The sequence below is a fragment of the Pipistrellus hanaki genome (assembly GCF_964339955.1).
Source record: "Pipistrellus hanaki genome assembly, chromosome: 10".
Taxonomy (NCBI): domain Eukaryota; kingdom Metazoa; phylum Chordata; class Mammalia; order Chiroptera; family Vespertilionidae; genus Pipistrellus; species Pipistrellus hanaki.
Window position 1 is genome coordinate 12,382,234 of NC_140512.1, and position 24,505 is coordinate 12,406,738.

At 42.9% G+C, this 24,505-nt stretch overlaps 1 protein-coding gene across 5 annotated transcripts in view; it reads left to right on the forward strand.

Moving 5' to 3' along the window:
* Positions 1-24,505, forward strand: part of GLI3 (GLI family zinc finger 3) — a 255,205-nt gene that overhangs the window by 189,169 nt on the left and 41,531 nt on the right. For all 5 annotated transcript variants that reach the window (XM_084896925.1, XM_084896927.1, XM_084896928.1 and 2 more), the window contains exons 8-10: positions 2,238-2,451; positions 3,730-3,843; positions 5,302-5,442. In XM_084896925.1, the coding sequence (XP_084753051.1) occupies positions 2,238-2,451; positions 3,730-3,843; positions 5,302-5,442 (469 nt within the window). The remainder of the gene's footprint in view (positions 1-2,237; positions 2,452-3,729; positions 3,844-5,301; positions 5,443-24,505) is intronic.

The following is a 24,505-nucleotide window of genomic DNA, read 5'->3' on the forward strand; positions in this document are numbered from 1 at the left end:
GCATCCCCTTCCTGTGTGTCTTCGGGAGTCCGAGAAGGTGCAGCTCAACACGACTGGCTTTCGTCCTGTTCTTCCGTCTTCTCTGCTGCATCTTTCAAAAAGTAAAACTACTCACCCTGTTCGGCCACTCATTGTAAAATGAGTGCAGTTTCTGCCTTGTGAAATGTATTATTTAATAGTCTTGATTCTTCATTAGGTCCTGACTTTTTGAGCCCCCAAATATCCTGCCTTCTAGAATTAGAATGTAAGTGACTGCAGGGGCCCCATCCCAAGCCTCCTTCCTCCACCCCATCCCCCACCCCCGATAGCATAGGCTCCGGAAACTCTGGACAGGTGTATGGAGATTTCTGCAAAGTCTGTGTTAAATTGGAAATGTATGTATGAAGGGGGCTTTTTGGTTTTGTTTTGTTTTTTTAATGAATAGAGTAAGGTAGTTACACTTGGTAATACCCATTCACCAAAAGGAAAGGGTGTGTGTTAAATCATTGTGTTTTTTGATGAATGGCTTGTACACTGAAAAATAAATTGGACAAACTGGCATAGAGCTCAGTGAACATGAAATCAGCTATTAGAAGAAAGCTTGTGAACAAATTCTGAGGCAGATATGCATCTTTTGATTAACGCCCTATCAATCATCCGCACAGCTACCTTCGCTAAGTCTTGCTGTAATCATTCATGGTTGCTTTCGGAAACACTGGCAGAAACTATAGTGCTGCAGAAACGGAATATTATTACTGATTTCTCCCTAACTTACTGTGAACAATGACTGTTTTCACCATGTTTCTGCTTTCCTTTATTACAGAAATAGAATACAGAATGAAAGGAGAATTCCTCCCAGCCTGGTGAAATTCTCCTAGGGTATTCTTAATGATATTTGGCCTTAAATGGGCAAGCTATTGTAATGTGAGGTTCTCTGAAGGAATAATAGTAATGTAATCCCATTGAAGTCGTCTTTTATAGATTGTAATCAAATAGGCAAAATGTGGAGTCACATTAATGAACAGAGTATATCTTCGAAATTATTGCTTAAAGTTGTTGAAATGGTTTGAATTTTGTTATCGTAATTATTATATTCTCCGTTAATGTGCTTAACAGCAATAGTAATTAACCCACCAGATTGTAAATTTGCATGAATTCTACCTCTGACATTATAAGAAATCCTGATTCTTCCTGAGTATTACACAGCAGGATGGGGGAAATATATATATAGAGAGAGAGATACATATTTTTTTCCACTGATTATTTTTCAAGAAAGACATTTTCATGAATGCACTTATAATTTTTACGTGCTTTTAAGCCATTGACAAAATTCCTCAAGGGCACTTCGTTCTCTTAAGAGGATTTGATTCCTAAACTACACTGGCATGGAAGATAATTTGGCACTGCCTACAAGTCTTTAGGAAATAGCACTGTTTCTGAAAACTACTGCAGCCTGGGAAATCCTGTGGCATAATAAAGCGGTGACAGGCATTAGCATGCATAATGGGCTTTAATAGACATTTAATGCTGTTTAACTGGGAGAGGGAGCTGTTCCCTCCCATTGGAATATTCCTCCATCAGAGCCCATTGATCACCGATTGCGCCCAGGAGAGGTTAATCCATCAGCTTCCGTAACCAGACGGCACTGATGGAAGTCCTTTAGGTGGCATTCTGGATGAACCAAGCTCTCCATCTTTACAAACAAATGAGTGATATGACAAGCGCTGTGTTCAAAACACATTTAACCAATTGATTTTCTTTCCTCTTGTAATAAGATCGGGAGACGTATGAAAGCACACAGCATGAGCCAAGATTAAAGGCGTTGCTCCATGCACTGGAACATATGGGACGGAGAGCCAATAAAAGGACTATAAAGCTTGTAGTCACCCATTCTCTCTCTCTCTCTCTCTCTCTCTCTCTCTCTCTCTCTCTCTCTCTCTCTCTTTTTTATATATATATATAAAGTTTGTTATTGCAATAAATAGCTGTTATTGAGCCCTTGCCTTTTGTTTCGTTTTACTGGATCTTATTTCAGGTCTGTGTGTGTGTGTGTGTGCACACAGGCGTGTCCTGCCATCTTTCTCTTGGAAGTTCTCAAGATGTTTGGCAGCCATTGTTTTCACCTTCTAGTGTAAGCAGACGGACCTGGTATGGTTTGAGGTGGTCCAGCCAGCTGTCCAGGTGTCCACAGGGGCTGCTGCACCGGTCCCCAGGCTCCGTGTAATGGTGGTCTCCCGCTCTTCGTTTCTCCCACGCAGCCCTGCCCTGAGCTTCACCTACCCTTCTGCGCCTGTGTCGCTCCACGTGCACCAGCAGATCTTAAGCCGGCAACAGAGCTTAGGCTCGGCCTTCGGACACAGCCCTCCGCTCATCCATCCTGCCCCAACATTCCCAACACAGAGGCCTATTCCTGGGATCCCCACGGTTCTGAACCCTGTCCAGGTCAGCTCTGGCCCTTCGGAGTCCTCACAGGTGAGAGAGAGACAGCTCGATGAGCTGGTCGGTCTTGGTAATCGTAGAGGAGAGCTGTGCCACCGCGCCGGCTCTTATGGGCACAGGGCCCTGGCCTCCTCAGCACTTCCCTACTCCATGCAGCCTGTCTTGCAAACTCAGGGCTGTGGTCTTCAGGCTGAATGAATATGCGGTGCATGTGCTCCTCCAAAAAACAGCAGCTTCTTCCACCAGTGGAAATGTGGCTGCTTGATGAGGCTTCACTCTGAGCCGGTGCTGTCTGTACCCTCCCCCACCCCATAATAGAAATGCATTCGGGAATGTGTGGCTCTCATTTGGCCACAGTCCACGGGCGCTTAACATTGTGTGATACTCCAGAGCACGAATAAAACTGTTCTTTTCTCCACACGGATCGTGCCGAGAGGCGCAGCTGATTGAAGAACTTGGCAAACAGTTTGTATTGGTTTCCTACCCTCCTCACAGCTTTGTTCCTTTGGAACCTGTTAAAGTTCAGTCCCTAGTTCCATTCTTCTAGCTTTTTTTTTTTTTTTTTTTTTTTTTTTTTTTTTTTTTTACTATTTTTTATTATTATTTTCTTTATATGGTAAGACATCATTGATTTATTTTTTTAATATAGTTTTATTAATTTCAGAGAGGAAGGAAGAGAGAGAGAGAGAGAGAGAGAGAGAGAGAGAGAGAGAGAGAGAGAGAGAAACATCAGTGAAGAGAGAGAATCACATTGATTGGCTGCTTCCTACATGCCCCCCACTGGGGATTGAGCCTGCCAACCAGGGCATGTACCCTTGACTAGAATCAAAAACCTCAGGTCGATGCTCTATCCACTGAGCCAAACTGGCCATGGCTACTCTTCTAGCATTTGAAAGTGTAGGGCTGTGGTCGGCAAACTGCGGCTCGAGAGCCACATGCAGCTCTTTGGCCCCTTGAGTGTGGCTCTTCCACAAAATACCACGGCCTGGGTGAGTCTGTTCTGAAGAGGTGGCATTAGAAGTTTAAGTTTAAAAAATTTGGCTCTCAAAAGAAATTTCAATTGTTGTCCTGTTGATATTTGGCTCTGTTGACTAATGAGTTTGCCGACCGCTGGCCTGCGGAGTTTATACTCATAAAACTAGGAGCTCCCTCCTGAATGTATTTTCTGTTACCACGGTGTTGGAACATCATCAGAGTCGTTGTTCCAGTGCCATACAAGCCTGTTTCTCTCAAGTTGCAGGTGTTAGCAATGGTCCTGCTCATTGATCACAACCTACTTTTTGTCTCTGTTTCTGCAACGGTGACCGGCAGAACAAGCCCACGAGCGAGTCTGCGGTGAGCAGCACTGGCGACCTGATGCACAACAAACGATCCAAGATCAAACCGGCCGAGGACCTCCCCAGCCCGGGGCCACGGGGCCAGCAGGTGAGGCGCCTGGGCTCTGCACTTGGCAGAAGGCCAGCTACAGAAATGCACTCAGTTTGTTTTTCTGGCTCAGAAGCAAACACAACAAGTGCAGGAAGCTGTGTGAGGTATAAACTATGATTCTTCGAGTAAGTGGTTGGGTTTATGTGTTGCTGACCATTGATGTGACCGGGCTTCAGTCCCTAATCTTGATCTTGGGCCTGAATTTTGAGTTCCTGGTCCTAAACCATTACTAGCTGGGCAGAGCTAGTGATGTTCTCTATACCAGTCATGTTTTTATTCTCATTTTGCCACTTCCCACTTGCCAAGAGAGACTGGGAAACAGGGAGGGATCAGGCACAACCAACCTATTCTAAGGCTACTTAGATTCCAGTCCTTTACTCCAATCCTGAAAGGATGGGGTCCTCTGAGCCTCGTTTTAAGATGTGTTTCCCACCTCCTGGGGTCCCCAGGCCTGACACAGGAAAGAGGTCAAGGAATATTGATTCCCAGAAATAGGGGTTGGACAAGAATCTGGACATTCACAGAATCTGGATCTTGCTATGGCCAGGCCGCTTCAGCCCAAACCTCAGGCCAGGTCTTGCAGCCCACATTTTTGTTTTAGTGACAAGCTCTTTGAAAATAGAATGAATGGGTGCCGTTGGTTCTGAAATTCATCCTTTTGCATTTTGCTAGTCAATATCCTTTCTGGTCACACCTCAGTGCTTATGTAGTTTTTCTCATCTAGCCCCAAATTAGAACTCGAATCTACACACCTAATTGTCTCCCAGAATTCTAGAAATTATTTGTATTTAAATTGCTACAAAGCTGCTTAGAAGACCAGGAAAGACTGTACCCATCCCTTCCCCCCCCCCAGTCCCCAAGCATTAGATGCCATGGTTCTGGGGCAGAGAGTGCATCATTGGACATCAGAAGAAGACATTATCCCTATAAAATCCACAAAGTGCCTCTCTTAAGAGCAGCCCCCAAGGACAAGGAAAGCAGAACTAGAATTACTGGTAATCATTTTCCTGGATTCCAAAATATGAGAATAAATAAATTAATATACTGAAAAGAATTTAACCAAAAGAGAAAGACTGATCTTTTGGGTAAAGATGACATCACCTAGTTTAATTGCTTCTCTTATGGGATGACATTTTTGGTTGTGTTTTTTTCACCGTTGTATTCAAGAATAGCGGAATTTGCCTCAACTTCTTATCATCATTATGGTCTGGACTGTTGTCCTTAATCAAAGTGAATAATCTCTGAAGGTGTATTTGATTACTGTGAAAAAATACACAGAAATGATTCCATATGTTTGACTTCTTCCATTCACAAAAACTAGTTAACAGACCCGGGATTGTGTATTTTCACCGAAAAATTTGCATCCGGAGGAAAACATCCAAATCAAGTTTTTGTCTTTTTCTTTTTTCATTGTCTGATTTTTTTTTTTCTTTCTTTCTTCCCCTCGCCTATCAGGATCAGCCGGAAGTAACCACCCTGGTGAAGGAGGAAGGGGACAAAGATGAAAGCAAGCAGGAGCCTGAAGTCATCTATGAGACCAACTGCCACTGGGAAGGCTGCACACGGGAGTTTGACACCCAGGAGCAGCTGGTGCACGTAAGTGAGAGAGAGACTTGCCAACTGGGTTTTCCAACTACGTGACCTTTCTGCGGGATCAGCTTCCCTGACCCTGCCCTGCGTCGAGTTTCTTAGCTAACAGTGTTCCGAACTGGAGAGCCCTTTATGACTTTCTGAGAATAAAGAGAACTCGGAGCCCCGGTGCTTGACCTGTGCAGTCAGCTAAAGCTTAGTGTAAAATCCAATAAAGTCTTCAATAGAGAAGTGTAATGACTCTGATCCTGTAAGTCAGAGAACACTATTTTGAGTTAGTGACTTGGATGATTATTGAGTAATAGTACACTGGACATGAATTATTATTAACCTTTAACTATAATAAGTTTGAGTCTCCTCTCCAAGAGTAACAACAGAAAAAAATTGTAGAAGTGGGGGATTCCTTTTTTTTTTTTCCTTCCCTCCATTCTACTTTCCTCTCCCAACCCCTCAGCACCTCAGGAATCTCCCATTGTTTTATTCAGCAATTAGTACTGTGTGTGAGATAGGTGGATGCTTCGGGCAAGCCATTAGCAATTTCTTGACTTGAGGCCAACCCTTGTAAGCCCAATAATTCCATGGAAAAAGAGATGTGTATTGTGCAATGATGTGGATTGTGCTTAATGATGTCTGCTTTTGAAGCTGTAGCATGGTCCCATTGAGAACTACACCTTCTCTTGCCATCCCAGGCTCTGAAATCTTTTCCTCGTAATTCCCCTGTGTACTGATTGAAATACTGCAGCCCTCCCCACCCAGTTCTCATACCTGATAAGCCACGTGTTCTTTGCCAGTGTTTCATTTTATTTGGCACTTTTCTCTCAGGCCTGCGGAGTCTCCCAGGCAAATGTGACCAGGAGCAATGGAGATGGAAGGGCATTTAGAAAATCAAGGAAAAAAGAAGAGGTAGTGCACATGCTCAGTGCGGAAAGACAGGGCCCCGTGGAGGCATGGAGGATGGTTTACTAAGTGTGGGCAGTTTCCTAAGCTTTTAATCTGATGGGAAATCTGACAGGACAGCTTTTGTTTCGACTCCCTAACCTCCATATGCACACTCACCCTCTTTTCTTTTCTAGTAACTTTTCGTTTTTCAATGATCCATGGCTCCTCCATTTCACCACTGAAATGATCAAATTCCTCACACATCCCACATGCCTGATAGGCGGTACGATGAGCCTTTGAAGTGTGTCTTCTGCACCGTGGCCCGTCCTGGGGAATCTGTTTCACACATTGCAGTTACATTATCGTGTTAAATGTATGATTTGCCGGGTTTGAGATGGGTTATGTACAGATTGTTTTTGGGGATTTAACATGACCTCAGCAGGGTTATTCCCCCTGACCCCCCTGTGTCTTTTTCAATCCTGTCTCCTCGTAATGGTATAGGAAGAATTATAGATTTCTCAGCACAGCAAGAAACCAGAAAAGTCAGATGGTTTTAATTAAGGTATATTTCCAAATTTTTCCATGAACTTCATTTATTTTTTTTTTCTCTTTAATTTGATGCAAGTGTTATTTTTAAGCCAAGCCTGATTTAATGGCCCTTTATTCTTGCTGACTGTTTTTAATGGAAACCACAGACATCGTCATATGAAAGGGGGGAAAGAGGTTTTGAATTTTTATTTTAATGTGGAGAAATATTCCCCAAAAAGAGAGTGTGCCAAGAACACTCTGAGCGATATAATGAGTGCCCGATGTAAATGAGGGGATTGTTCTGGTAACAACTGCCATCAGAACCTAGACACTGGCAGTGCTGGTTAAATAAAATGTCCTTGTGAGAGACGCCGCCGTCTCCTGGCTCCTTGTCTGTGGATAAGTCGCTGTAGTTCTCAAGGAGTGCTGTGACTGTGGGTCAGCCGTTATCAAGTCGAAATGAAATAAGAGCCTACCTTTCAATAGGAGGCGTACATTTAAAGGGAATTGTGGTGGCCCAGCCAGTGTGGCTCAATGGTTGAGGGTCAACCTATGAACCAGGAGGTCGTGGTTCGATTCCAGGACATGGCACATGCCCAGGTTGCGGGCTCGATTCCCAATGTGTGGTGTGCAAGAATCACCTGATCGCCGAGTCTCTCATCATTGCTGTTTCTCTCTCTCTTCCCCCTTCATCTCTGAAATCAATAAAAATATATTAATAAAATGAAATAAAGGGAATTTGTGCTGACTAGAGGCCAGCACAAACTTAAACTTTGTGCTGCCTACTGAACAGGAAGGCTATTTCAAACCAGTGAATATAGCAGGTTTTTGTATTTCATCTCAGTGTTGGAAGGTTTTGGGCAGTGATGCTGTTTCTAACAGATCTGAGTAGTTTTAAGGGAAGGTTGCTTATACTATCAATTAAATGACCACCATGTTTTCTGTTTTATTATAAACACATGAATGAATACAGTAATTTAAAAAAAATTCCAAATAGCTAGAAGAAATTCATCTCAGAATTAGAAGGAAAGTTAATATATTATCTGCGTGACATTAATTTTAGTCTGATAAATTATATGATTAAATAAACTTGTTGAGTAAATTAAAATTGGTAACTGACAACAGCATAAAGATATTAGTTTATATCACTTATTTGCTACCTTTTTACTTGTGATGTGAAGTGTGAAGATTCCAAATCCGTGTCTTTAAACTGATTTTACTTTGCATTACATAAAAGCACCTTCATACTCCTGGGTGTATCTGGTAGCATTTACAGTGGCCTGGTGCATAGAATAGGTGCTTTATTTTTTGTTAAATGAGTAGATACTTCAAGTTTGCCTAATTATGGTACTTTGATGGTAAATGGAAATAATATCGCTTGCAAAAGCCACTTATTTTTATTTTTATTTTATTTTATTTTATTTTATTTTTATAACAGGAAACATTAACAGCTTCCATTCTTATGGCTTCCCTTGGCGAGAGGACATTCTTTGAATTAGTTGAATTTTCATGGTACATACAACCAAGAGGCAAGGTGTTAAACCATTCTGATGCCCTGCCATATTTATAGCCATGGCCCATTCTTTTTCCCCCTCGTACAGTTAATAGAAAGATTCATGATTCTTCATGGTTGTCTATCTAGTGTCTGACAGTCCCGACTGCCTGCTAAAGCAAGTCACTATCTATAATTGATATCCTTCTGTGGAATAGGGTGCCGGCTGCAATTGAAGGGCTTTGCTGAAAGCTCTTAAATCCTGACAAGTTCTCCCCTTGTTCTGGTTCAGTCGCTGAGCTGCACGGTTGGAATTCCAGAGTCATTTGAACTTAGTGCAAAAGGGAGACATATGTTTCACATTAGCAAATCACAGAGTTGAAGGAGAATTAGGGAATTGGCTGACTCTGCCCGCCAGGTAGTCTCATTTCCAGGGTAATGCACTCCATGTTCTCTTGAAAAGATTACCTTGTCCCATTACTGTCCGAACAGATGGGCTAAATATTGCCTTTCCCTTCTCCTCCTCTTTATTTCAAGGCCCTGTCTTTCTCCCAATTGTGTGTGTTTGCTACTTCTGCTGGGGGGTCTTTATCTCTGGATGTTTAATTAATTTCTCTTCCCAGCAAGATCATTATAATTGGGTTTAGTTACTCTCAAACTAGTATTAAAACTGTCATAAATGTACTTCTATGCCCAGAAGCTACAAAGATAGATATATATTTTTATTAACTAGGTTTGTGTTGTAGTTTGTTCCTCTCTTGGTATCAGTTAAAATAGCAGGCAACAAGAATGTAAGAGAGATATACAGAACAAATCTTAATTAATTTAAAGTACCTTTAATTAAGACTGCATTTATTATTGATTTGTTAAGATGCAGGCCCTGTCTCTTCCCTTGACACCTGAAAGCACATATTCTAACATTCCCAAATAAATGGAAAACCCACATTTTTACATCAATTCTAAGTTACGTGGACCCTCTTTTTGCTGTTGTGCATTATATATTACAAAAGTCATGAATCTTACATTTACACTTGTTGAATAAGCTGCTCTCAAAGTATTATTTCTATTTTGTGTGGTTGGGTTGAGCTTTCATTATTCAGCAAAACAACTCAAATCTGTCTTCTGGCCTGGCTTCTCACAGGTGCAAGGGCTTTCTGATTCTTGCCTGTCCCTCTTGTGTTAATCCTGTCCTGCCAGTCAGTGCATCTTGGGTGAACGAGAATCTGAATTGCACACAGCATGCACACACATTAGTCTCAGGTTCTTGGAAACTGGCCTGCTTTGTTTCTGAATGACACTGTGTATATACCCCAGGTGTTTTGAGAGGCTTTTTATAAAGGAGAAAAGGAATAAATTTGAAGAATGTGCACCTCATTGTGGTCACCACTGCTGAGTGGTTAATTATACTTGAAAACATGGGTGCTAGGATCTGAAAGACTAAGAATTGTATAATCACTGTGCCTAATGCCTCCTGTTTGATGCATCGTTGCAATTCCTTGCCCTCTATTTCTAACCCTCTCTATCGGTTTAAGAAATAACAAATTATCCTACCTAATAAGAGAGTAATATGCAAATTGACCATCACGCCAAGACACAAGATGGCCACTGCCATGTCTTCAAAGATGGCTGCCCCCATGTGGACACAAGATGGCCACCACAAGATGGCCTGCAGGGGAGGGCAGTTGTGGGAAATTAGGGGTGACCAGGTCAGCAGAGGAGAGCAGTTGTGGGGGGAACCAGACCTGTAAGAGAGAGCAGTTGGAGCAACCAGGCCTACAGAGGAGGGAATACCAGGCCTGCAGGGGTGGGCAGTTGTGGGCGATCAGGCCAGCAGAGAGGTCAGTTAGGGGTGGTAGGGCCAATAGAGAAGGGAAGTTGGAGGAGACCAGGCCAGTAGGGGAGGGTAGTAAGAGGGGGCGGGGGAACAGTCCTGCAGGGGAGGGCAGTTGGTGGGGACCAGGCCAACAGGGGAGGGAAGCTGGGAGCCAGCAGTCCTGGATTGTGAGAGGGATGTCCGACTGCCCATTTAGGTCGGACATCCCTCAAGGGGTCCCAGATTGGGGAGGGTGCAAGCTGGGCTGAGGGACACCCCTGCCCCATGCATGAATTTCATGTACTGAGCCCCTAGTAAATAAAAATTTCTTTCCAAGGGTCTTTAAAAGGTTAAATTATTTTTTAATAGTTTTATTCACTGCACCATGCCCAGCAGAATGGCTATGGCTATTCCACTGTACAGGTTTGTGTCTCTCAGCAGTGGGGCTGGATGGCAAAGAACGTGAGTTGTGGGTACATCAGCCCCAGCTTGAACTGGCTGGTATTTCGGTCTCTGAATTCCTTCCTCCACTTTCAAGCATGGTGTCAGAATTCACTTTTTTGTACATCGATTAACTACCTACTTGGATTTTAAATGCTTTCATGTGCTGTGAATTTTGACCTCTAAAATCATGCTGAAGTTGCCTTTATTGAAAGAATACAGTTATAATCACCATTGCTACCATTTGAAAGCAAATTCTATTCATTGGCAGCATGAAAATGAAGGGCTTTCTTTTTAATAGCGTAGAGATTCAGATAAATAAAGAGAGCACATCTAATCTGTGAAGAATTGATGCATCCTGACAAACAAGGGGGAAAGTTAAGATGTGGCGAAGACATTATTTTCCTATTAATATCATGATCCTAAATTTGCATTTTAAATGTTTTCCATCTGATTTTGATCCCTGTGTTAAAGTTGCATTGTATATCCTTACCTAAGAGAAAATCGAGTCTAAGATGTGATAGGGGTCTCAGATACGATGCTGAAATTAGTTTTGTGTGCACATAAGATGTAAAACGAATGAGTGGAGATTTTGATCTTATTTTCCCTACGTGGAGTTAATAGTTAATTTACTTCAATTATTTGGAAATACTGCATGTAAAATATAGACTAAGAACTACCAACTTCAAAGCCGTTCTTTGACAATTGTGCCTCAAGGGTCACTTTAAAAAAAACACAAAACTTACGGACTAAATTGCACCTGCAGAAATCGTTCCCATAAAGACACTCGGGAGATTAGACTGAGCAGGGGCCTTGGAGGGCTGTGTGGTCCACCACTGAAAGCCTCCCAGGGCCACGGGAATTCTGAGTGGCAGCTCCCTCTCTGCTCTGACCCTCAGGATGGCCTCCCTGGAACTGTTTGACCCTTTAGAATGTTATTTTCTCACTTATCATACTGTGAAACAGCCGTGAAAATAAATGCTGTCCCCAACATCCAAGGCCAAACAGAGATCACATGCGGCCGGCCTAATGAGAAACAGACAGAGGACCTACGAGACTTCATCTCTTTGTTTTATGTATTTGTGTGTTGCAGGGTTGGGTGAGGGAGGGAAGGGGAGTGGTACTGTTCGGTTTTGTGGCTTCTGCATGTTAGTTTTAAGGTTTGTTTAATAATCATTGTTGCCGGGCTGGGACATGCTCTTAACTGAAGCAGAGGCCCCCATTCTGCTCTCCAGTCTGTGTCTGTCTGATGGGTTTTGGCCAAGGCATTTCACCTCCTTGGTCCTCGGTGTTAGTAAAAGCTAGTGAAGGATTTGAGTTGGATAGTCCTCAGGATAGGGATGGTAAACAGATTTCATCTTAAGGGCCATCTTATTGGCTGGCAGTCACCTGGAGTTCTGTGATGAGCTCCCCTCCCCAACCCACCCCCACTCCATTTCAGCCATGGAGCTGGGGTGGGGATGTGCAGCCAGTAATTGATGGATGCCTCCAGGTAGGGTTATGAAGAGGTAGATATTTGCCATCTCTTTCCCAGGCTCTAGTCCAACCCTGCAGATTAAGTGCCCTCCAGAATAATTGTGGTTAATTTATCTGGGAGGGTGGAGGTGGTATATTAATTACTTTGGGTAATAATTGAATGATTAAAATGTTCCCTTTATAGTGTGCCTTAACACCCTAAATGAAGAGTAACAAATCAATATTTTGAATAAGATATATCTAGTACAGAGTAATTAGTGGCTTAGTTACTTCCTTAAATTTGCGGAGCTGTTTTATACCCCCTGAAATGTTTCATGGTATGTGTCCCCTGAAATATTTAATCAAACTCTTCATCCAAGTAACTTTTTTTGCTATTTGGGGAGGATTTTCCTATCAAAAGCGTATTGATTGGTTCTGAGTGGTACTTTAGGTGAACTTTAAGAATCTGCCAAAATTAGTCCCATTGGATAGTCTTTAAAGACACACTTTATACAAAAGGGATTGGGCTGCATACTTTGTTGACATGTAGCTGCCTATAGCAGATCTGGCTGGCAGGATGTGCTCTCTTGTTTATCAGGAAAAGTATGAGCTGACATTAGTAGATCAGCATTCTCTCAACAACTGCTCACCAGAAGTGAGCCTAGGAGCAGCCTGCATGCTGCCCACTGCCCCAGCTGGAAGGCGGGCACATTGCCAGCAGGACTTAGGCAAGGTGCTCCAGGACCGGTCATTCCCATTGAGAGGGGTGAGAACGAAATATAAAAGTGTAATGAACAGAAGGAGGCAGGATATAATGAAGACAAAAATGTGTAGTTGAGATGCTAGGGGCTCAGAAGAGAGAGTGCATGAGGGTTACCCAAGAAAACTTCTGAGAAACAGGTGGGAAATATGGTTATGGTCAAAGCAAAGCATGGAGGTCAACTTTTGAGGCATGATGATGGTGATAGTGGTGGTGGTGGTGGTGGTGGTGGTGGTGGTGGTGGTGATGGTGGTGGTGGTGGTGGTGGTGATGATGGTGATGATGGTGATTGTGATGGTGATGATTTTGTAAGAAAAAAAATAGCGCCCGATCTGAAAGAATTCCATGACTTACCCCTGTTCTCCCACAGCAACAGTAGAATGTGTTTCAAAGCTGATAGACCTGAGTGCAAGCCCTACTTGTTCACCCTAGACACTGCACATTCCCTCCCTGTGAAATAAGGATATTAATACTACGTACTAGAATACTGACTATTCTTATAAAAGTGAAAAAGTGTAAGGATATTTACCAGTTGCCAGGTTGGTATTTGGGCAGTGTATGGGTTGGCATGTCACCATGAAATTAATAATTACGTCAAGATGCTGTAATTATTAATTATTTAATAATAATTACAGCACCCTTCCTCCTCCCCACCCCCCCTGGCCGGTTCATGAAGCCATGAGAGAGAACGACTGGAGAGGTTCCTTGGGCTTCAGATTGCTCCTTACACTCCCTTGTGCTATGCTGAGCATCAGAGACTCATCCTGTTATGGATTCTATTGTCCTGACATCCTTCTGAGACTTCTGCTTGATAATCGTTCTACACCAAGGCTTCCCACCCTGGGCACATGGGGGCAGGAAATCTTTGTTGTGGGGCCTGTCCATTGTGGGACTATTAGCAGCATTGCTGACCTCTGCCCACTGGAGGCAAGAGTGCCCTCCCGCATCATGACAACCCAGAACGTCTCCAGACATTGTCCAATGTCCCCTGAGGGGCAACATTGCCCCCAGTACTGCCCATACCTTTCCTCTTACAGTGTGAAAAACAACCAACCAAAAAACTATATTTATGATTCAAGATAAGTTTTCTCTTGCTGATGTATACTTTAGATTGATCAGATTTAAGAGAAAAAATATCCTCGTTAAATAGTCTTAGCAAAAGGCTATTTAATATATATGCAGGTGGTGTGCTTTTATGCATGTGTGTATATGTATATCGTACATACTTGTGTGTGCATGCATGTGTGTGTGTAAATTGGCAGAGCTTAAATTTAAAACTGCATTTGCTAAGGTTAGACACTTAGTAGTTCTCAATGAGGCCAAACATCAGCCAGGCCCTAGGTCTCGGTGGAGAAATTCCATCATTTTTTTTTTCCCACAGACCAAGGGAAGTCATTCAGACATCAGCTTCTGAGATCATGGCCAGCAGGACTGGAGATCAGACTCCGGCTTTGACATAAAACAGAGCGCCAGGCACAGAAAGCAATTTTCTATGCAAGGACTTTTTGAAGATTCAGGGACATTTAGGCTTTTCTGAGATTAGCTAAACACTGCCGGAGATGGTTTTTATTTTCATTTCTAGAACAATTAATGTTAGCATGAGAATAGAACTATCAATGGCATAACCTCAAAAGACTAAACTACTTACCCCCACACCTGACCCAAGTACTGGTAAAACTAATATTAATCAGTGATTGGGGTGTGAAGAGAGCATTGGATTATATGTTAGAGGTTTATCTTCTATTCCTGTATCTGCCAATAGCTGTTCCTGACTTTGAGTAAGTTACCCTACAACTTCTGTTGTTAAATTTGATGTTTTTATGAGGACAAAATGAGATCATGTCATGGAAGTGCTTTGTAAAGCTACAGCATTATCTGTATATATAAAAGCCTGAGTGACCAAATGACTGCTGCATGTGCACTGACCACCAGGGGCAGATGCTCAATGCAGGAGCTTCCTGCTGGTGGTCAGAGTGCTCCCACAGCCAACCTCTTGCAGCTGGCCAACCTCCCATGGCTCCTCCAGGCCGAGGGAACCCCACCTGCACGAATTCTAGTTCAAATATAAGGAAGAATGGACTCCACAAGAAGTTGTACTAGTAAACTTAATTAATTGAAGAACATAAAGATTAAGAAGACTTTAAAGGAGTATATATAAGTATGTTTTTCATTCAGTCGTACCCTCTCATCTATAGGCTTATTGATCTTACCTACTGATACAACATCACCACCTCTTGGCCACTATGAAAATTGCAGGCATAGTGCTGAAAGGAAATACGCATGCATATCAGGTCTATGGACTTGGGTTGGGATTGGGGCTGATGGGGAGAATAAAACCTGACACATAGATACTTTGTGTGTGTCCCTTTGCATAAGGGGAACATACTAGTACAGGAGAGGCTATTCAGTGAGATAAAGGGTGGGCTGTTGTGAGGACTAAAGATGTGCAGGCAGAGCTATGGGAAAACAGGTAAGTTGAAGTTGCAAAAGAAGGAATGAGAGGAAGTTCTTGTAGAGATTGCATTTGAACCTGGTCTTTAAAGAAGAGATGGATTTAAATAGGGAAAGACCACTGCAGGGATATGTTGGGGCTGACATATGGAAGTTAAAAGTTAATTAATGCAGAAAGTATAGGAGAATTTTATCTATGATAGTGGCTAATATAGTAAAAGGTTGGTGTTTTTGATACTTTTTTGGCTTAGAAATATAAGTGCGAAATGACCTATCCCAGTGGTCGGCAAACTCATTAGTCAACAGGGCCAAATATCAATAGTACAATGATTGAAATTTCTTTTGAGAGCCAAATTTTTTAAACTTAAACTTCTTCTAACGCCACTTCTTCAAAATAGACTCACCCAGGCTGTGGTATTTTGAAGAGCCACACTCAAGGGGCCAAAGAGCCGCAGTTTGCCGACCACAGACCTATCCTAATCTTTTGGGTTGAAGAGTGGAAAATAGTGGAGTTATGGTAAACCAAAGTGTTTTGGAAGGCAGAGCGTAGTGGAAAATAATATTAAAGGTTAGCATAGCACTGTTTCCTGGGTGACCTGAGTGATAGATTAGGAGTCTGACTTATGTTCCGATGGAGTAAAGGGAATCACTTGTTCCTGATGGAGGAACATGGAGGCAGCATGCATGTTAGAGAGATGGAGTGGGCTCTTGGCAATGCCCTGGAAGCCGTAAGTACCATGTGTTGGAGAGGGGCAGTGATAGACTGAGGTGAGTCAAGATGTGGGACTTGCAGTAGAAATTATTTTTAGAAATAATTGGGAGCATCATTTGGAGATGTTTTACAATTACAGTTTTCACAGCCAATGTGGATGTGGTAGATGTTGTTCAGAGAGCAGTCAGGAGGCTCCAGGTGGCTGGCTGAGGTGGTTTTGCCCCCGGAACCCTTGTTTCTTGTGTGTGTGGCCCAGGCTCCTTACTACCTACAATTCTACTGTTTCTCTTTGAAGTGGAGTGATCTCTGATGACTTGGAAGAGACCTGCTACAGTGCTAGTCACGTTTTTCAGGGCCCAGTTAGAGAGGATTTTATTGTGATGATCACCTTTTGTGTGTGTGTGTGTGTGTGCTATGTGTGCGTGCCTACTCTCAAGTTACCAATAAACCATCTCAGGTTCCTAAAATATCTTCCCAATCAGCAAAACAAAACTGTGCAGCGCCCTCTGTTGGTGAGGTGGTTGGTCTCCTTCCATTCATCCCTGGCTGGGTCTTGTCTCCTCTGCTCCTCCACTTCACCTGCACAGACATGTGCTTCTTTGGGTGCTGCCTCTGTGCCGAGCACACGTGGTGTGTACCTAGGAGCTGAGAGCTCCCTTCACCACAGGTCCACGGAGACTAGGCCATTCCGGTGGCTTCTCCTGGAGGGAGCAAATGTTCTTGAACCTTTCTCGCCGAGCACTTGGTGAGACATGGCGCGGTTTTCCAGCACAAGATAAAGCAGTCACACCAAGTGAAACACTGCACTCACTGCGCTCTGCTTGTGTTTAGAGGAGATAAACTTTCCTGCAGTCTTAGGACGGAGCCATTTGACTTCTGGCAGCAGCTTTAATTGCTAAAATGCAGATTTTTTTTTTTTTTTTTGATCAAGAGGGGATTATTCTTGTTATCAGTCTAGAGCATCTTACTTCAAGATGAAAAGCCTTTACCGAGTTACAGATGCCAACGTTTGTACAAGGCCTTTTGGCGATTGACAACTCAAAGAGGAAGTATGATTTATTAGCCTATAATGGCTAACCCTGAGTGATGGTCTAGGTCCCACTGATTTGTGAAATTGCTTAATGTGAACCGCCTTTTTATGCCACTCAAGCTCCAAGTTACTCAAATAAATGTAGAGCCTACGTTATGTGATATGTTACGGGAGAGGGAAAAAGGAAAGGAGGGGAGAGGAGAAAGGTGACTTCTAAAATCCATCTTGGTGGTGGTGCCTCGTGGCGCCTTTTACAGTAGTTTGGCTGATAAGCCAGGGGAGGAAAGATTAATAACAAGGCTTGGCGCTATCAGTACCTACTTGTCGATTCTCTGTAACAGGGCTGTCTGTTCAGCATGGAAATTATTGATTAAATAAAAATTGCTATTAGATTGTGATGTGATCCATAATCACAAACAATGGTAGACATTCCTCTTTTAGATCCCCGGCCATGCATCAAGTTGTTTCTCTTTTTTTCTCTGTGGCGGTAATTTATATTGCGCTGACACTTGAGCTCATTAGGTTTATTCTTTCTGCTTGGCGGCTGGAAAGCATGGGCAGGAGCAGTGCAGACTAGCTGGAGGGGGTAGGGGGATAAAGGTCACGTGCCTGGCTGATTCATTCACTGGACTGCAGCTGATTTTTTTTTTAACTTCCCTTTTTAAAAAAGTGGTAAAATACACAAAACAGAATTTCAATTTTATTTTATTTTTTCAGCTTTATGGATGAACAAAATTCTTTGTATTTAAAGTGTACAATGTGATGATTCCATCATACGTTGTGAAATGATTAATACCATCAAGAGAATTAGCATATACATTATCTTACTTTTTTTGGTGTGTGTGGTGTGAACACCTAAGAACTCTTAGCAAATTTCAAGTATGTAATATGATACAGAATTAATAACCAGAGTCAGTATGTTGTGCACAGATCCTCAGATCCTTAAAACTGAACCCTTTGTCCTAGCCAGTTTGACTCGGTGGGTAGAGCATCAGCCTGCAGACCAAAGGATCCCAGGTTTGATTCTGGTCAAGGGTATGTACTTTGGTTGCAGGGTCCTCCCCGGCCGGGGCCCTGGTCTGAGTTAGTGCAGGAGGAAACCAATCGATGGGAAATATCTTTGGGTAAGGATTAATCATAAAAACCTTCTGGGTAATTCTACATGTAACTTATTTGAGAAACTGACAAACCTCTGGCAGGTTTTTTTTAGCTGTCTCATACAGGCTCTGCCTTCTCTGGTGGCCTTATCTCTAACCTCATTAGCTCCTTTGAAGTGCTCCATCTGCCTTCCCAAGAACCTCTCCTTCTTCCCTGGAAGGTAGCACAGGCTGGCACTCTGGGGACTTCTCTACAGAGAGCCTTGTGGCACTACTATCTGTGGGTATCACTCAGCAAGTAGTTCCATACATCCATCATTACCACTATTTTTCCAAATGTGCTGGCACTGTTTTGGACAAATGGATTAGGTTAAGAGCGCTATGCCTAATAAAGGAGACAGATAGATTGACCAAAATACATTTCTGAATGGTGAATCAGATGAATGGGGATGCAGTTCAGCATGCATGAACATAACCCCCCAGCATCGAGTTTGTGGATATTAGTTGTGATCACTTTTAATTGTAGAATCTTAAAAATAGCTTAACCTGTCTTTTTTGTAAACCAAGTACCATGTGTTCAGGAAAGGTAAAGAAACTTATTTAAGGCCACTAAACTCATTAATGAGTGGCTTTGCTACTTACTCATAATTAGTTCAGCCATACACAAATCATCTTGCTCTAAATAGCTTGATGCATATGAAGAAGGTTTGGTCTTTGGTCTTCTTTAACTATTAAATGTACGCATTCTATCATTCCCAACTTCACCCACCTCACTCCTTTCCCCAACAGAGTCTTTTTACCTCACGAAGGGAAACTGCTTCAGATTTGATTTTCCCTCACATTTTTTGGAAGTTGGATACTCTTGGAAATAAATGTAACTCTTCACTACAACCTTCAAACCTCTTCATCAAAATCAGATGAGAGTCAGACGCCCATGTAGGATTCAAGCTAACATTCATTCAGAACATGTGTTTGCCTTTTGCATTGAAGGATGTCGAGTACTGATTACATTAAACATATGGTGAAAACAACACTAGGAGAAGGCATAACTTTGGGAGCTTGAAACTCCAAGGCTGGGTGCTCCCATCCCTGACCCTGCTGTTACTTTCTAGTTTTACGTTAAGCTGTAGCCCTTCAAATGGAGAGAGGCAAAAATGAGACTTCTCCAGGGTGGGAATAGCCAGCAGGCCAGCCCTCGATGCCTTACATTGGCAAGAGTATCAACTACAGAGGCACGGGTCAAACCGAGGATCCACATTTCTTGGCGGGCCTGGGTAAAGAACAGGAGACTCTGAAGGGGAAACTACTGCAAGAGAATCAGCAGTCACTAAAGGAAGCCATTCAGATTGAGCAAGCACAGCTTCCCTGAGAAAGCACAAAGGGTGAGAAAGACAGGTCCCAATGGAATTCTTTGCTTCGGTTAGAGTTTAAATCATAAGTATAGACGATGCAAGGAAAGTACACAGCGTGGAGATGAGAAAGGGGTGTGGCATAGACTTACTGATCTGATCCGCATTCAGTGCGTGGGCTGGTGGTCATGCTGATGCCCTCCGAGGGCCATAGGAGGAGCTGGAGAAGGGGAGGCACCTTCCCTGGAACTAATGTTTCAGAGGTGACTTGCAACAGTGAAAGCAAAATGATTCACTTCCAAGTGTGCTTTTGTATTTTTTTAAAAATATTTTATTGATTTTTTTACAAAGATAAAAGGAGAGGGATAGAGAGTTAGAAACATCAATGAAAGAGAAACATCGACCAGCTGCCTCCTGCACACCCCCTACCGGGGATGTGCCTGCAACCAATGTACATGCCCTTGACCAGAATCGAGCCTGGGACCTTTCAGGGCCGACACTCTATCCACTGAGCCAAACCAGTGTCGGCAAGTGTGCTCTTCTATTATGTGTTTATTTGAATGAACATTCATCTGGGACATGGAACTGAGGGTGCAGCAATGACTCAGACAAGCATCCAGGACAGTGGGAAAGCAGGCAAAGAAAGAAGAGTGCCTGTTAACCAGTATGGGGATGAAGATCACAATTGGCAAAGGAGGTTGGAGGCCAATTGAGTGGCAGCATCTTTCCAGGAGATAGGCTTTTCCTATCCCAGGGCAATGAGGTTCCTTCCAAATGTAGCCATGAACCACTATCAGACATTTTCGAGAATCATAAAACATGGGTGAGGAACTGGGAGACTGAAGATGATGAATGTCATTCTGCACTTTCAAAGGGGTCAAGAAAATGAATTCTGAAAATTAACAAGTGAAGAAGATGGAGTCAGTTCTTCAGGAAAGTCTATTTGTGTTCTCATGATGAGATGAAAATAGTAATTACTAAGACCCTCTGGGCTCACCCGGAAGAATGTCATGCTAGACCAGGCCAATGTTTTCTTTGAAATATCGTTAGATTGGTTGATCAGGGAAATGTCGTAAATATGTGTCGGGACCTCAGCAAAACATTTAATGAGCAACTTTGGCCAAGACAGAAGGTGCTGGTTGTGTTAAATAGCAGTTAGGAGATGTAGTCATTGGGTAGAAGATAAGAGATGGCTGTACATCAGTCAGGGGAGCTATTTCTAGAAGATGCTGAGGTTGGCCCCAGGCTCTGTTTTGCTTAACAATTTAGTGTTTGTTTCCTGGATAAAGTCGCTGGTTGCAATTATCATCAAAGTAGTTTATGAGGAATTTTCAAATCCAGTTGAAATGGGGTCCTCAAAAGATCTTGAGAAATCAAAACACTGAAATAGCTCCAAGGAGATTAAAAAATTATGATAATAACACAGGGCCTTTAATTAACTTTTACTGGGCCCTGAGATTTGCCATCAAAACTAGCTAATGGGATTCTCAACTACAAAAATAGAAATGCACTCTAGTACACTCATGCTCAAACTATTTCTGGAAAATCTCTCTTAGCCCTGCACTCTGTATTGTAAAGATAGATGGATTTATTAGCCTTGGATTAAGTAGAAGGAGATCCAAAAATGACTCAAGGGCGGTGGCTAGAAGCAGGGAAGAGAGATTTGGGGGTTCCTGGCTGGCATAGAGAACTGAGGGCATGCTATCTGCCTTCAAATAAGTGTGGGTGGCTCAGCTGCCTTGTGGTAGGTGGATCTGACTTTTCTTAGTGTCAGGGTATAGGCCCAGTATGTGGGAACCCTAGGGAGATAGATTTAGGCTTGATAGAAGAAAAGTGATTTGGCAATGAGAGCTAAGATGCTTCTCCAGGAAAGAGGAGTCCCTGAATTGGACTGTTAGGTGTTTAAATTGGGCACCACTAGTTGTGGGGTATTAGAGGTAATTCAGGGCTTCCCTTGGGTTTGGAACTAGATGGACTTATGTACTTCTCAAATGTGAGAGACATTCTTTTATACTACAGATGTTTCTTGAAGCCAGTTATGTGCTGTATTCAGAAGAGACAGATCAGCGTTTGTTCTTAAGTAAAAATAATTAAAGAAATCATCTCAGTTTTATAACATTTCTAACAACCTAGTCCAAGCTTTTCTTTTCTTTAAAATTTTTGTATTATAGCCCTAGCCAGTTTGGCTCAGTGGATAGAACGTCAGCCCATAGACTGAAGGGTCCCAAGTTTGATCCCCAGCCATGCTTGGAGAGCAAGCAGGAGGCAACCACTTTTGTGTCTTTCACATCGATGTTTCTCTCTTTCTCTGTTTCTCCCCCTTCCTTCCACTTTTAAAAAAAATATCCTTGGGTGAGGATTAATAAAAACTTTTTATTATTATAATACACTAGGCACCTGTTGCAGGAATATTCCTGCAAGACTTCCAGCGGGCTTCTCACTGTGCGCTGCCACCACGGCTGCGCACCTCGACCCGCCCTGCACACGCTGCCAGTGCTTTCCCTCCTGCAGCCGCCTTGCCTTGCCTTCCATTTTCCCTCCCTCTTCCTTCTATGCTGTCTTCACTCCTCCCTCCCTCTGTGTATGCAAATTAACCCAACATTTTTGTTGGGTTAATTTGCATACTCACTCTGGTTGGCTGGTGGGCCTGGCTTTGTAGTGGAGTAGTGGTTAATTTGCATATTACTCTATTATTAGGTTAGAATTATTAGGTTAGATTACTAATGAGTCAATTGAATTAGACTGACACACCATTTGAAAGTGAGCCTCTGAGTTGCCCAGATAACAAACTCAGGATAAGAATTTGGGTGCTGAGAGGCCAGAGTGCCCTTGTTTGCCGGAGCTAACTGTTAATACAGAAACTTCTTGGGTTTTTGTTTTTTTTCTCATTTATTTTGGTGTGAACAGTCCTGCTGTGGTTATTACATATGGAAATTTTCCCTTAAATTTTTCTTTAGAAATTAGCCCGTGTGCTGAGTACTTTCCAATCACATACCTTTTTTTTTTTTTTCTGAGATAATTTCAGATAAAAGTGTTGAGAGGTAAATAATCAAATACTTTTTGAATACTAGGAAAGGAATTTTTTCCTCAAAAAATACTTGTGTTCTCTCTGGGTTTGGACTGTGGATATGTGGTCAAAGTCTTTTGTAATTTGAAGGACATAAAATAGTCTGATTATTCAGTGTTTGCGTCACTTTTTTTTCAGACTGAAGTTGTTATCAGAGTAGTCCCCATCTTGTTTTTGTGTTTATCACAAAAACACATGAGAGATTACATAATAAAATTTTAACTTGTCTGCTCTTTCTCATCCTCTCTGTTGCATAGCAACATGTGGCTCTTGTTGGGTTCTCCTTTCTTTCATTTTTTTTTTTTTTAATTTCCTTCATTAGCCTCATTATACTGAAAATTCATTTCACTCCACTCCCCACGTTCTTAGTAGAGCTAAGATATATGTGGTGATGTTGGTCATTCTTTAATGGCCCTTCTTTCTCCCCTTTTGTGACCCACGGGATAAGGATGGCATCTCATTTGAAGGAATGTTGTGCCTTAGGCACCAGCTGAGCTCAGAACATTTGGTGGATCCTCATCTGCCACATGTGTGACCAGTAACATCTCTGTGCCCTGGGAAATCTGGTAAATGACCTGGCATTCTACCTTCAGTGCCCTTTTCTCCTCAGAAATTTTTGAAATATATTAAGAAATTGAGATGAGTGAAAAGAACCAATTAAAAATGAACTTAAAAAAATACTTTTTATTGATTGATTGATTGATTCCAGAGAGGAAGGGAGAGGGAGAAAGAGATAGAAACATCAACGATGAGAGAGAATCATTGATAGGCTGCTTCCTGCATGCCCCCTCCTAGGGATTGAGCCCGTAAACTGGGTATGTGCCCTTGGCTGGAATCAAACCTGGGACCCTTCAGTCCACAGTCCAACACTCTATCCACTGAGCCAAACTGGCTAGGGGGAAAAAAAAAAAATTTAAACCTTACATACTAAGAAATTACTTTATAAAATGCACTTGCCATTATTTCCTGAACCTCACACTTTAGAGATCTGTTGGGTAATGTTTCCCCTGAGGAACTTGGAGGCTGTCTGCCTGCTCCATGTGAACCAGTGGATGGATGTCTCTTTGGAATAGCACATTCCCAGCTTGGAAATAAATCTACTGACCATAGTCCTCAAAATCTGGACATTTATCCCTACTGGGGATTTTAGGCCTGCCCCCTAATCACTACAAGAATTCAAACAGCTCACATACTATTTATCTAAATATTTAGAAACTTTAAGTCAAGGTAACACACTGTTAAATAAAACATTTTATACTTGACCGTGTCTAAATAGCTTTGTAACAAGTGGGACGGCCAGGTTTGATAGAGAATTCTTAGTTCCCTGCCAGGGACGCTCTTCTCCATGTTCTCTCCCTTCTCCTCCTACTCTGACACTGGAGAGGCCTGGGGACACCCGCCTGCAGGGCCAGGTCCCACCCCCTTCCAACCGCTAGTCATTGGCCTGGGATCACACACCAGGGGCAGTGGCATGGATGTCTTGAGAAGGAAGAACCCCCAAAAGGGTCCTGTCCAGGCACTGGGGGAAAAAGTATGTCCGCTAAACTGAACACTGTGCTTAGTGGGTTGACTATCAGAAACACATGCTTTCTTTCAGTGGCCGGTGCTTGGGGCAGCACTCCTAGAAGCACTGGGCCCATGCGTGGCCTTTCCTGGCGGAGACTAATGACAGAACTGCTCAGTGATTTTGGCTTCTGCTGGCCCCTCAGGCCCTTTCTGGGGTGAGGGTGTATGACATATCCTGTATCTTTCCTTTATTGGGTGCCTTACACCTTCCCTTCCCTGGTAAAATTCTGTAAAAGGGCTGAATTGTTTTCTCTCTCTCACTGGAGTCTTCCCCGGGGCCCCTGCATCGTCGCTTACTGGTGATGAGACCAGGTGTCATCACAGTGAGCCTGGAGACCCACCTGCATCAGTCTCTGCCCGTCCTCAGCCTCCCCCTAGAGCTGATGGGGGACTTGAGAACCTGTGTGTCTAACAAGCTTCAGGTAGCTC